Source organism: Aspergillus neoniger, assembly GCF_003184625.1.
Source record: "Aspergillus neoniger CBS 115656 unplaced genomic scaffold BO87scaffold_44, whole genome shotgun sequence".
In the NCBI taxonomy this organism is placed as follows: domain Eukaryota; kingdom Fungi; phylum Ascomycota; class Eurotiomycetes; order Eurotiales; family Aspergillaceae; genus Aspergillus; species Aspergillus neoniger.
The window spans coordinates 42,484-56,451 of NW_020291172.1; the positions used below are offsets into that span (position 1 = coordinate 42,484).

Here is a 13,968-nt window from a genome sequence, read left to right on the forward strand (position 1 = left end):
GGAGACCAGCTTTTGGCAGATTATAATAAGGCCGTCCGGGTGACGGTTGAGAATGAATCAGTAGCAGCGAACGCCAAGAAAGTCGATCAGCACAGCTGGAGGTACTGGAAAGCACACTCTTTCTGAACGAAGCCTGCAACAGGAGCAGATAGGCAAGGCTAATCAATAGATGGTGGATGCACAGGGGCACGGAATGCTCGCAGCTACGGATCGGACTCCTGTGGTTCGATCGGATTCATAGCAATCAATCGCACTGAACGGAACTACTATCTGTCTTGCGTAAACAGGCCCAGAGCCTAGGTAACAATAGCGATACAACAAACAAATAATTAAAAATGGAGACCTCAAGGCTCTAGCCCGGCCGGCAATCGGCCGGAAGAAATTGTGCCCTTGGTAGCTCGACGCTCGCAGTCCACGTTCCGCTCCGAGAAATTGGATCTATCATCGCGATCGGCCTTTGTGCTCGATGAGATAAGCTTACTATACACCGTTGGCCTGCCAGTTTTGACACATGCGACCAAGAGAAAGTCCGATACAGCTGGTTGGACTCAGAAATTGGCTGCCTTCCCTTACTACATGGCATCTTGCTTACGGATCGCAAACGCTCGAAGAACATTTCTGCACACGGGTACACTGGGAAATGAAAAGCCGTGAGCTCTCGGCCTTTCTCGGAAAATAAATGCGACCGTAGTGGGCTGGATAAATTTTCCTTGGAGAGTTGGAGTCTTCAGACTTCAGTGTCGTCATCCTGGGGACAGGCGGAAGGGAAAAGAGGGTCAGCAAGGAGGAATGAAGGGGATTTTATTTTATTTTATTTTTCTTATTTTTTTTTTTTTTCCTAATCACATCGGGGAACTTGGATGGATAAAGATGGGTTAAAAAAAATGGATTGGAAGCGCTAAAAGAGGCAAGGACTGAGAAAGTCTACCCTGGGTAGCTTGTTCCTCTCGGCCCCGTGCCTTGGAACCGGCCGGTTTATGAAAGCTCAGGAACCAGATGTTCTGCCGATGGTTGTTCCAGAGATCGCCAGCCTAGATCGCCTCCTCCTTCGCTCCCTTGAATAGCTCGCTCGGTAAGCTAAGCAGAGAACGTAAGTAAGAGACTAGATAGCAGTAGCTAGGGATACGAGCCCGGGGCCCCGTGCTATCTGAGAAAATTAATAGTATTAATATTTCTTATTATTATTGTCATGAGGGTGACTTTTGCCAGTCAGTCAGTCAGTCAGCCAGCCAGCCGAAAGCTACTTCCAGTGAAAAAGTGGGGATGGGCATGATGGCTTAGCCGCGTTATAAAAGGGACCCATTGTTTTCATGACTTGGACGGAATCAGCGGTCCTGATCGGTACTAGGCTCGGACGCCAGTTGCGGTCTGATTGCATCATGAGAAAACCAGACTCGGTCACCTCGATCCCATCTCGTGCGGTTTTGGAGCTCTCTGCAGAAGCATCTCCACTATCTAGGTCCTGAAAAATTTGGAAAAAGCAAACAGGGTGAGATGCTAAATCTAGTCAAAGCATAAGATGGATAAAACCAAGTATAATCTAGGCGCCTTGCTAGTAAGTAACATCCCTTCGCACAGGGATAGGATACAACGACACAGGGAGAGAGAGGGTTGAACGTCGTCGATGTTTCTCTTCCAATTATATGGCGTTCTGGGCCAGTAGGTTCTCATAAAATCTCGGGAAGGGAGGGAGGGGGGAAGAACTGAAGATCCCTGGTTTGTTTCATTAGGCCAGCACAGGTTCGGGAATCAGATCCCATCCTCGCCATCAAGTCTCTCTTGGTAGGATCGTGCACGCTAGTGGCCCAGCTGCAGCCGCCGAGGTGCAAGGATCGCGGCTCGCCATGATTACCCAAATACACCGCCCGATGGGTAGATAGTAGTAGTGGACGGTCGGACTACTCCGAACACCATTAGTAGTGTAGTGTGTTTCTGTGTGTGGACTGTGGACAGTAAGCAGCTGAAGACGAAAGATACTAACTACTACGGTAATTAGTTAGTTAGGGAGTAGAATCATAGACTTATTTGTCTGATCACTCTACCTAGAACAAGGTAAGTGTTTCATTCCCCAGGTTATGTGCATGATTGGATTTCAGCTTAAACAACACACCAGTCTATTCCTTTGGCTCAGTAGTCCACCACGTCAGTAAATTCCCTCCTACATAATACCTGCATACTACATGGATGGAGTACATGAGCAATGACTTACATAAATACCCTCGTGTTCCTCCTTATTCTGCATTAGAAGGCGTTTCAGGTTTCCTTGGTAGCTATCGCTGTCCACCTGTGAGTTGGTGCCTTTAAACTCCAGGCTGTCAGAAAAGCTCTACGTACTAGATATTTGGTCTCATACTGATCACTAGCCTTATAATACTGAGTAGCAAACCCTTGAACAACAGCAGCTCCAAAATCCCATCATGGTGGCTGCACTTGCCTTGTCTATGCTGTGTGGTCCAAACAGGTGTGTGGAAGTTCTTGCGTAGCATACCAGATAAATGAGGTGTGAAAATTTAACGGCTTTTGTGGTGGAGGGATTTTAATCTTCGTACCGGTTTTCTATTCTAATACTGAAGGAAAGAAAAGAAAGCACAATTTTAAATGATATTTTACTTTTCCTGCTTTTCTATGCTCCTTCGTTTACCCTTCCAATTTGTGCTCTTCCCGCTTCCCTGACTCTAGCCACAATTTATTGGGACTTACCTTGCGGTCGTGGGTGTGCTGGGGGTGGAACTCCTAGCGTGATCCATTCCTTTCCCAGTGGTTGAGTTTAGACTAGAACCAGAAGAACATCGCCCGTGGGTAGCAAAGCCAGTGACCGCGTCCCACTGGGGCTTTTGTTGATCGATGACCTTGGTCTGTTATTATTACCTCTCTCTTTCGCATGTTGCTATTGCTGCTGCTGCTACTATTGCTGCTGCTGCCGCTGCCGCCGCTGCTACTCTACTACTGCTACTGCTTCTTCGTTTTTTCCTTCTGCTGTCTGATTTCTTTATTTTTTATTTTTCCTTCTTCTCTCCGTTGACTTTAGGACAGTTAAACTGCTGAGACTTTGCGCGGGCCAAAGCTCTAGTCGCTCAGTCTTTCTCTTTAGTCCCTCATTCCTTGATTACATTCCTTTTCGACGATTCCCCCATTCCTTTAGCTTCCTCCTAGCTGGCTCCGACACCCTTTCCCCTCACCCACCCTAAGGTCGCACTGATCGCACGCTGGGATTGTCTTTACAAATAATTAATACTGCTGCTATACTGCCACTGTGGCTTTGTCTTTCACCACCGCAAGGCTAGATCGCGCTCTGATTCCACCTGTCTTCTTTTGAGATGGTGTTTATCTAGATGTGTCGGGCTAGCTGATCCTCCTCGTGCAAGATAATGCAGATGGGTCGTCAACTACATGTGATATCGATGTGGCTAATCTGAGGTTTATGGTGCTTGACACTGTTCTCGGCGCCCTCTGAGAATGGAGCATGTATCAACTGTGAGTTCTGCTCTGTGTCCGGTCAGATCTCCTTTGGATCGCATTCGTTTGGCTGTCCACTTTGCTGCGGCTACAGGCTCTCTGCCTCGCGCAAATGGGGAGAAGCAAAGCGCTTGACTCAGATTTCGCGTCCTTTATGTTTACAAGTAGTCGCGGCTAACTGGCTTTTTCTTTCTTCCTTTTCGATCAGCTCTGTGCAATTAGCACCGTCGGTATTGCACCAACTGGCTTCGCCTTCGGTCGCGTAGATCGAAGCTCCTCCAGACCAGGCCGATTCCGGAAAAAGACCCTCCCGCTGCATGATCAATGCGCGACAGCGACAGACGATACCGTATCCTTGTCAAATGCAAACCATGTCCCCACAAGTCCCTTTCCATCAGTGACAGCACAATCTCCTCTGACCGCAGAATTCTTTCGGGGGTCAGAAGATGGTGCGTTTGATACGAGTAAGCCGGGAGAGGAGAAGTCGCGCAGGAAATCATCGTTTGCAGGTGTACGACTGCGACGTCGCGGACAGACCTTCACTGGCCCGCCAAAGCCAGTCTTCGAGAATATTTCACTCGCTGCGCACATACGACGACCCTCGTCTTCCTGGGTGCGACGCCTGTCATTTCAGCCGGAGAAACGCGCTTCATGCCAGACCCCCGTTTCCCCTTCATCAAACACACCCGGTAGCCCGGCCAGCCCTCCCGCTTCTTTTCAACGCAGGCCCAACAAACTAGTCAAGCGGCCACCTTCACATCATGCCAACTCTCATTCATTATCCGGGATCGCGCCATCCTCCCCTTTGACCCCCACCGGTTTTCGCAGGCCTGCTACGAGTCATCAGCGGTCTGAGACCTTGGGACATAAAGCTACTCATAGTCTTAATTTCGAACCGAGTCTGATCTTGAACCCTCCGGTAAGCAAACCTGATATTGCTGCTATAGGGGATGATCATGTCTGGCGTCCATACATAGACGTCAGCCCGGAGGGTTTATCGGAAAGGCTGGCGCGCAGATTCTCAACCGCAACGAGACCGAAAGACCAAGGGCTGCGGCGGATCGTACCGAATGCGGAGACTGCACCGGCTCTCCTTTTGGCAACATCTATCAAAGGGAAGCAACCGACGGCGGAAGCTGGCCTGGATGCATTTACTCCTTCCCCTTCAGTCCAGTTTCGAAACCCATTCGAGCCCAGTGGGAATTCATCTCAACAAAAAGAATTGTCATTGCCGCCGGAGGAAAGCGATTCCCAAACCTCGCCTTCTTTGCAAGATGCGGATCCTAAGTCTCCTCCAACCGACACTGGAGCCGCCGAAGGCGAAAACTTCAAAAACGTTCCCCTAGTTTATTCTAAAAGAAGGGCAGTATCAACGCCTCTTCCAGCGTCGACAAAGACGGAAGGAACACAGGTGATTCCACCTCACACATATGGAAGACGAAACATCACCGACCCTAACATCTTCCGTCGTCCGACCTTTGCACAAAACGGCGCTACTTCGTCATTGATGTCGGAACTAATGGGTCCGCGACGCAGAGCCTATCCTCTTTATCTTCAGGACTACAAACAAGAGATGGCTCATCTACGGGACATCGGATCACGTCCATTCACCCTGGACTCAGTAACACTGACTAGGTCTCAAGGCACTTTTCGTCAGCGCCCAAAACGCCATTCTATCGCTGCATCAGACCCTGCATCAACCGTCATAGGTTCCGATGATACTCATATATTCACATCTGGCGATGAGGATGAGACAGATTTCTTGAGCGATACTGCCTTTGACTCCATCCGCACCCATCTCACCACCAGCAGTGGCTTGGGCTCCTATGCTCCTCGAATCGAGACAATCTTTGATAAGGACTTCCCCGTGAATACCTTGGAGGGAGAGTCTTCTAATGGCCATGCACTTGAAAAACGCGAATCTCTTACTTCACAGTCGCTTGGGAATTGCCATTGTGAATCTGATGCAGATGCGACGCCAACGCCCATTACTATGCCAGGCCATATCGCAGACAGCGCATCGGATATGCACGAAGGTGACAGCCATATATCTTTCCCGTCTGACTTGACCGACGACGAAGATTCTCGCAGTCTGGTGGCGGCATTGCCCGGTGAAACTACCAACCCATTCACACAAGTGCAATCTTCAATGTTGTCGTTGAAGGGTAATGGCGGCGATTGTTTCAGAAGCGAGACAAGGCAATCACACAGGTACGATTCTCGCAGTCTCAACCACGAGGCGCTTGACTCGTGTCCGAAAATGAACATCTTCGACTGGTCAGAACAGCCGAGAAGCGACCGTGAAGCAGCAGGCTCTGATGGGCGGCCACGGACCATGCATGGGAAGCATACGCCTGACGTGCGTGGCAGCCGCGCGCCAGGACGAAAAGCTCCGAGTACATTGCATCTCCGTAGTCAAAGTGTTCCAGTAACGAGAGACCCTCCGGCAATTAATGAACAACGTCAGACCTCAGGCAAATTCGGTACATGGGGCCTTGGGAGCAAAGGCGTTAGCGAAGACTGGGACAGTGACTTCGATTTCGAGGATGCAGATGAGACTACAACCAATGAGTCTATGAAGCCAAGCAAAACGACCCCCCGGCGGGGTATGATTGTTCCTCAAGCCATCATGGAACGCCAAGCAAGCCTTCATGGGCAGTTCGGACAGGTCCAAGAACTAACCTTGCTGGTTGAAGAGCTAAAGCGTCTGCGACACCAGGGCAGCTTTCTAAACATCGTCCGCGGGCCATCAAGCGAGCTTTGGAAAGAGGCAGAAGGAATAGTGAACCTAGCCACGCTTGATGATGATGATCATAATAACTCGAACAATAACTCTCCTCCTGGATCCCCTTCGTCGCTGACGTTCAGTTTTGACGACTCGGAAGGCGATTCATCCAATACCAATGATCCTTGGAAAAGGGTCAGCGATGGATCATGGGGATTATCGCTCTCAGAGCACTCCAATTCCCGCCCTACTACCTCTCCTAGTCCCGATGTCACTACCAAACCGAACTCTGTGTTGGATCTGATCTATCGACAACGCAGCTCGGTTGACTCCGCTTTTGCGGAATCACATCCTCCTCGTCCCAGAAAACTTCCTTTTGATACACAATCTCTCCGAGACTTGGTCGTTCGAGCTGGCGTTGTCACGCGCGCTTTAAAAGAAGTAATCCGCAAAGCCGAAGGTGTTACGGCGGAGCCTAGAGACACCATACATCTTTCAGACCCGCCATTCCGTCGCATTTTCGACCAGTCTTCCCATCATAATGCATGTCTCGAAACTCACGGCAAATGAGCCACGCCACTTCCTTACATTACATGATGTTATCACTTGACGCCTTTTCTATTCTCCGACTGTATCTTCCTTTTTTTGAAAAGTCTGATGATTTCTTGAGCATATGAATTAACGCGAAAGAAAACAATTGACTTGGACATGCTTCACCTCTACGCTACCGCTAATTTCCTCTTCTCCCCTCCCTCTGTCAGGGAAGGAATTTTCGATAAAACTTTCTGTTTTCGGATGGATATCACATTGTACAATTCAGATGTTTGGTATTTCCCATTCAGGGTTTGTGTTGTGTACTTGGGCGGTTCTTGTGCGAATATTTCTTTCTATTGGGGCTTTTCTTTTTCTCTCTCAACCTTTTCCATAAAGTCTCCTTTTTAGTCTCCTTTTTTCTTTCTTTTCTCATCTTCTGTTCTCTGTACGTGATATTTTCGGAAGTGGATTACGAAGGTCCCGTACAGTCTTCCATTGCCTGTTTTGCCTCTGCCAGCTTCCTTTTCTTCGTTTGATCTTACTTTTCACGGGTGTATGGATATAAGAATCTGGGTCATAATGTACCTGTCTGGAGAAACAAAAGAAAGATATGGCGATTTCTCAATAGCCAATATTGCAAAATAACGAAGAACGGGCTATTACAATCCTAATGAAATGAGCCCAGTGAGCCAAAATCTTCCTACAACCATGTAAATGTCCATTTCTACTCCGAATTCACCCTTTAACACATGCTTGACCCTGGCCATCAGGAAGTGTATGGATTTTAGTGGTTACGCGGGGGAAAATAAAAAGAGGAGATCAAAGTAAGAAATTTGTGGTCATTCCATCAAGAACATGATGGGCTATCCACCGATCTGAGAACGAAAGTGGCGACCAAATGGACCTGGTGTGAAAGTGAGTTTAAACAGTATCGGTGACATACATCCAATCAATGTACTGCTCGTGATACAATGTCTTCTTGTATTGTGACATGATTTTACTAGTATATGGCATTGCCAGCTATAGCAACCATAGGTTTCAACAACATATATATTTATATTGATTCGAACTTAGTCTTCGCTAACCTGGAGGAAAAGAGCGTAAGCTGGGTAACATTGCATGCACCGTTTCTCTTCCGAAAAGAGTTACTAGCTCTCAGTAGTAGCTAGAGTACCCTAGGAAGAACAAAAATAGAAATTAATTCATAACGGGTAGCAATACGTCCTACGTAGATCACACTTCATACTACCCGCGTTGTATACGACAAATCCGGGATACCGGATACCTACCTCCAAGTACATGCTTAAGGTAATCTTCTTGGACTTCTTCTTCCTCCCCCTCCTTTTTCGTGAAAAGCACGCAACTGCTACTTAGGCTTACGGCTATGGAACTTTGCATGAATAGATCAATCACAAGGGAAACTGCCTTTACAAAGTGCCGATTCAAAGGTAAAACGGCCTAGAGATCTTTCGGACTTCGGGCCTGACAGGTTCTACACATGTTCTTCTATAGCTGTATGATGCCCATTACCTGTTAAGTCAAGTGGTATACCTGGAGTGATACAGTCAGTAGGGCAAGGTCACAAGCAACGGAGCTGCGAACTTAAAGGTAGATTTAGTCCTCCCACCTCATCATCATGGCCGATGTACATCATGAGAGCAAGTGCCAACTGAAAGTTGGTTGCTTGAGATGTGGATGTGCTGATATAATGCAAGTTACTCTAGTATTGAGCTATTGCTGGTAGTATACTCGCAACATATATATATATATATATATATAAAGAACCTTTTAATTATAACTATTAACCAAGTACCACATATTAATTAGCAGAATACTATTGCTACACGGCATGGTGATATAGCCAGCCAACGATCCAATGGATTACATGAGCCTACTTGGTGGAAAGTATGCAAGCCTTGATCTTCATCCTAGGGGGCGACATAATGCATATTATTGTGGTGTTCCTTGCGATTGATGTATCCTTTCTAAGTTCGTTCAGGTTTCCATAACGAACCATAATCCCAGAATCAAGGGACCTTTGCTGTATTCATGTCTCAGCCCCAGCTACATAGGAGATGTGAATGACGAGACGCTCGCAGGTGAGTGGGCATTTTCTATCAGACCAGGGATTTTGTTATTTTCATAAATCTACCATGAGGAATGTGCTTTCTGGACTCTGCAGTTTTAGGATATCTATAACCAAGGTCGCCTCAAAATACTTTTGGGCCTCAGGCCACGGTAGATCAGCTCGAGGCTGTGGTTCGGCTAGATGGCTTAGCCAAATAACCGGCCAATTGATTAATCTGGTTTTCTTTTCTATACTCTGCGTAGTCTCCGTAGTAAGATCGGAAGGGCGGGGAAATATCATAGTTCCCAGAGGCTACCCCATACTTTATCACATTGCAAACAGATTTGTCACTGATTGCTGGATTGTTTGTTGGAGGTTCACTAGTTGTGGATAGAAGAGATAGATAGTATCAGTGCAGGACAGTAATGCTTCGTAGGTATTTGGTACTACATGCCAGGAAGGACACCCGGGCCAAGCCAACTGAACAATCGAGTAACTGAGCCAGCCAACTGATGCTAATAATAAACCAACTGTTATCGTGGATGTACGTCAACTACTTCTTCACTAGTTGTGCTCCGTAGGCAACCAACAAACTTTCACAGTGCCAATCTACTCCGGTAGGATCATTCGAGAAGGTTTAGCACCTGTCCAGACTTCCCAAGGGGTAAATGTCAGATAATAATCGAGCAAGTCGACAGGCTCAGCTTTGTATGGCAGGTGGAGAATGTCCGAGAGGTAATCTCCCAAGGGGCGGAGTCCCCTTTCAATTATTGGTCAGGACTGAGCGGGTTCCTGGCGCTAGTCTGAAAAGGAGAGACTAGGCGCCCCACTTGTGCCTTGGTTTTTTGCTTTCTCGACTCAGGGGATTGCGGCCACCTTACTTGCTCGGTCTTAAAGTAGAGAAAAGTAAACAGAGCCGGACCTGGAGGGGATGAAAAGACAGTGGATTGAGAGGGTCGCCAGGGTACTTAGAACATCTGCCAGAAAAAGCCCACGAGGAAGCTGAAACACTTGCAAAGTAAGGAAAGTCACAAAAGAGGAATCAGCTTGCCCAGACTGTTGGATGGAGTCCGTTCACCATTACTGCTAGTGAACTAGTGTTCCATACGGATGTGATACCGGTATCTACTTCACACTCGGTAATATGTATTCCGATCTTCAGCCAACTCAGGGGGCGGCAAAACCATGGCGTGACAGAAGAGGAAGTGTACCTTACTACCTAAACTCCGACTTTTTGGTCCATACTTGAGCCAGCTCCTTTGTAGTTCTATTCCTGTTCTTGACCTCAGTATTAATTGCAATGTACTCACGGTGTAGAAGTTATGTGGGTTGGCCAAAGTTATTGGCCCAAGCTCTATTAAATAGGAATTATGTTGTTTATCAAGCATTCTTCTGGGGAAGATACTGTGTGCAACAACAATCATACTACTACTTAAAGTAGCTAATAAGTAGTTTACTTTGCTAGCGAGTAGCAGCAGCCTGTCTTATCAGAATACGTAGATAGATAAATCCTCAGATAGATAGTAGTACCTCCTCCTCGAATAGATGACCATACAATACTTTGCGAATACGGGGCATGTGTTCGGTGTTTCCCCTCCCGCAGTATGGTACGACGGATGGATACTCATTCCAACTAACTAAACCAGCTAGTTTAGTCTAGTTCAAACCACTGCTCAACTTCCACCCCCCCAATCTGCCACCAAGCTTTGCCTCTCCTCCCCACAACCGGTTAGACAAACAAATGAATGGAAATGAAACGGGCCATCTAGACCGCTTAGGCAGACTAGCCCAAGGTAGTAGCCCTGGGTGCTGCTGCTTGCTTACGCCCTCCTCTGGGCTTTCGCCCTGCCGGCTCACTTCATTTTCCCTCTTTTCTCCCTCTCCCTATTGAGTTCGGTCGGCCTCCTCTTCTTGCTACTCCTTTCCTTTCCTTTTTTAACCTGTTACACGTCGTTCTTTCCCTCCCTCCTCGGGCCTCGACATCTCGGGGTTCGTACAGTCGTTCATTTCAGGGAGCCTTTCTCGCTCCCGTCCATTCCTTGCTGGACCCAAATCCGTCCTTGTACCTTCGCTTCTTGTCCGCCATTACCACCGTTGTTGAGCGTGCCCACTTGCCCTCCCCCCAGTGAGATAGATCTTCGCATCATAGGCACCTCCTCAATTGCAGCTCGTCATAAATACCGCCACTCGACTTCATGCTTTACGGATATCGACACCTGGGAAATATTCACATCAGAACAAAGAACTACTGTGGCCCTGCAACTACCCCATTGTCGAAGTAATCTGGAAGAATCTGGAAGTCCTCCGGGCTCACGGAGAGTTCGGATTACCTCCCTGAAGAACTCGGTCGATCATGCACAATCACCACCACCATCATCAGGCTCTCCATGGCACACAATTGCAAGGTCGCTCGATGGCACGTCGCCCAAGCCTTGTGCCTCGTGACCGGCTGCCATTGTTAGCAATGCGCGAAACTCCGACGTTGGCAAGAAGAGAGCCTCTGCCGTCTACTGATTCTTCTTCGGCTACCTCATCCTCTGCGTCCAGTGGTACTAAACCGACAAGCACGCTTACCACTACGACCTTGCCTGTTGTTTTAGGAGCAGTGTACGTTCAATTGCGTTCCCTCCTCCCTTCAAAATACCTACCTTTGCCCTCCACTTTACGGCACCCGTAGTTATAGTTCTGTTCCAATGGTTTAGGGCCATGACTGATGAGCACCTAGGGTTCCTATTGTGATTGCTATTGGCATTCTACTCTACTTGCACCGCAGAAACGTGAAGAAGCTCCGTAACGAAGATGCAAACGACAAACACAAATCCCTCGACTTCGGCCTGGATTTGGCGCCCACTAACGGAGCCGTGCCTATGCAACAAGCAGAGAAAGCTGATCGCAATGCGGCCCACAACAAGGGCATATCGTTGGATATTGGACCTAGCCCCTATCTGCTTCCTCCCGGGCTGCACAACTCGAGGGAATCCCTGGCGTCTATGTCCAGATCCATCGGTGATGGTGACGATGATAAGTATCGACACGTCGGGTCCTTCCTTGGTGACAATTCATCGCTCAGGTCGCACTCGAGAGGCCCCCACGACGACGCGGCAAGCTTCACAGGTTCAACCAGACGGGCCGCCCTGGGAGACGATATGAACCAGGGCCTTCTGCGGAACGCCCAACGAATGTCGCGCTCGTCGCCGCCACTTTACAATACTCAGTTTGGTGACCGTAATGCTGAGAGCCCAGCGAGCTCTGATCATGAACGCGATCATGGGTTCCAACTGGATCTGCCCAGAAGCCCGAGTCCTGTACATGTTCCCGGAATGGCCATTAGCGAGCCGCACACGACAAGCAACGAAGCCGGATTCGCTGAAGATCACGCAGTTACTGAGACCAGTGCCAAGCAGAAGCGCCTATCGCATATGCCACAGTATGCAGATATGACACTTCCCAGTGACCACGGTCTGGGCCACGACGTGGATTCGGTGCCGGCTCCTGTGCAAACTGCATCGATGTCAACACCCAGGATCTCGCTCCCTGTGAGTGATGCAGCTAGCGATTACGGTGATGCGCGGAGGTCTACCATCCCGGCCGTCAATGTGCAAGATGTGACGAGCGCCACAAGCTACGAAGATGGTCCTCAGCACCCCGACGTCCCTGCTTTTCTTGCTGAAGAGCCACCTCGGGGTCAAAACACAGGCCTTGATGCGAGCCGTCGTGACACGCGACGGATGACTTTCGGCCTTCGCCCTCTGCCGCCAGAGGACCCGTCTGAGGACCCCGAGCAACGTGCCAACCGTATCAGGTCCTTCTACAAGGAGTACTTCGATGAGAACAAAAACGGCCGGGAAACAATGTACCACGACTATGTGCCTGATTACTATGGTGAAGAGGCCTATGCGTACGACCCTACGATGGGTGATCAGTTCGGTGCGGTGCCGGCGCCATTCGCTGAACCAGTGACTCGTCGTGCCATGACTCCTCCACCTCGCGCACCTCCACGCTTCCAAGGGGCAGCTCGGCATATGGCCAGGGGCTCGGACGGAGGCAGCGGCTTTCAATCTCCCGGTCCCCGTGCATTCTCCTCGGCCTCTAACCGTATGCCGGGACCTCCCAAGCCGCGCAAGCCGATACCCCCGCCATCGCCGCTTCAGATCCTCCCCACACCCCATATGCTGAATGATGACTCTATCATGTCTGCCATCGAGTATGCCCCCTCCAACCACTTCAAGGATCAAAAGGAGGGCCGACCAGGAACGCCCTTGGGCGGCCTGCAACCATTTAGCCCGGCGGTGCCGGTCCATTCGCCGCTTGTTTCAGCTTTCGATGACCTTTCAGCCTTGCCTAGCGCGTAAGTCATATGCTCTCCATTTGCATTGAGTACAATATTAACCAAGTTTCAGACACGCCTTGCGCAAGTCGGGCGCTTACGACACATTGGATTTTGCACCTCCGCCTCGCTTCAAGAATGATACTGCGAGCGATGCTGGTAGTATTCGCAGCAACGGCACTGGGATTTCCTCGACCCATTTGCACAACATCCGCACTGGTGCGTATCGTGTCAGCCGTCTGCCCGCGGACACTGTAGGTACCAAGGATGACTTGATGTCGAACCTCCGTCCTAAATGGGATATGCGGCAGTAAATACCGGCATTTCTGTTTCGTTCTTTCTTCACAGCCGTAACGATTTCCCCCTCTGCCACAGCCATCTGGTGTTTACATACCTTATCACGATCTATTCTTGTCCATTATATATTCTGTCCTAGCGGTACTTCTTTTGAGGAACCGGGTTCGATTTCGGAAATCTTCCCGATGTTCAGTGGCGTGAATACATACAAGGGGCCTTTTGTTCGTCTCTGCTTCCTCTAGGCGCTCGGTCTGATCAGCCATGTTTCTCTATAACCTTCAACCTGCAAATATGATTCCTTTTTTTGGAGGCGGATCGTCGATGTCTATATCCGACGATGCTTGTGCCCCCAAAATGCCTTCTTTTTATTAGAAAGAAAAAGAATGTGCTACTTTTTTGTTTTCGCCGATTCCGGTGAAAGTGTGCGTCGTAGGCCCAAGTACGTGGCTTCGAAAGTAAAGGTGCCATGCATATCCGCAACAGTGCAAGGATGACACGCGGTCTTGCGTCATCGAACGATAAGAGGCCTGACCGACCGGGTGTTGTTACAGATTCTTGCAC

The 13,968-nt window shown here is 49.0% G+C and overlaps 3 protein-coding genes across 3 annotated transcripts; all 3 read left to right on the forward strand.

Annotated features, from left to right (window-relative positions):
* Positions 1-3,251: 3,251 nt before the first annotated feature.
* Positions 3,252-7,044, forward strand: BO87DRAFT_174264 (uncharacterized protein). The gene is made up of 2 exons (XM_025618362.1): positions 3,252-3,474; positions 3,665-7,044. Exons 1-2 carry the CDS (start codon positions 3,457-3,459, stop codon positions 6,749-6,751), a joined length of 3,105 nt encoding a protein of 1,034 aa, XP_025475229.1. The 5' UTR covers positions 3,252-3,456; the 3' UTR covers positions 6,752-7,044.
* BO87DRAFT_174270 (uncharacterized protein) lies at positions 6,795-7,230 on the forward strand. Its single transcript, XM_025618363.1, has one exon. It carries the CDS (start codon positions 6,890-6,892, stop codon positions 7,121-7,123), a length of 234 nt encoding a protein of 77 aa, XP_025475230.1. The 5' UTR covers positions 6,795-6,889; the 3' UTR covers positions 7,124-7,230.
* Positions 7,231-11,247: 4,017 nt separating this feature from the next.
* On the forward strand, positions 11,248-13,424 carry BO87DRAFT_319063 (uncharacterized protein; the record flags this gene model as incomplete). Its single annotated transcript, XM_025619823.1, has 3 exons — positions 11,248-11,390; positions 11,509-13,131; positions 13,184-13,424. The coding sequence occupies 3 exons, from the start codon at positions 11,248-11,250 to the stop codon at positions 13,422-13,424; spliced, it is 2,007 nt and encodes a 668-aa protein (XP_025475231.1).
* Between the last annotated feature and the right edge of the window lie 544 nt (positions 13,425-13,968).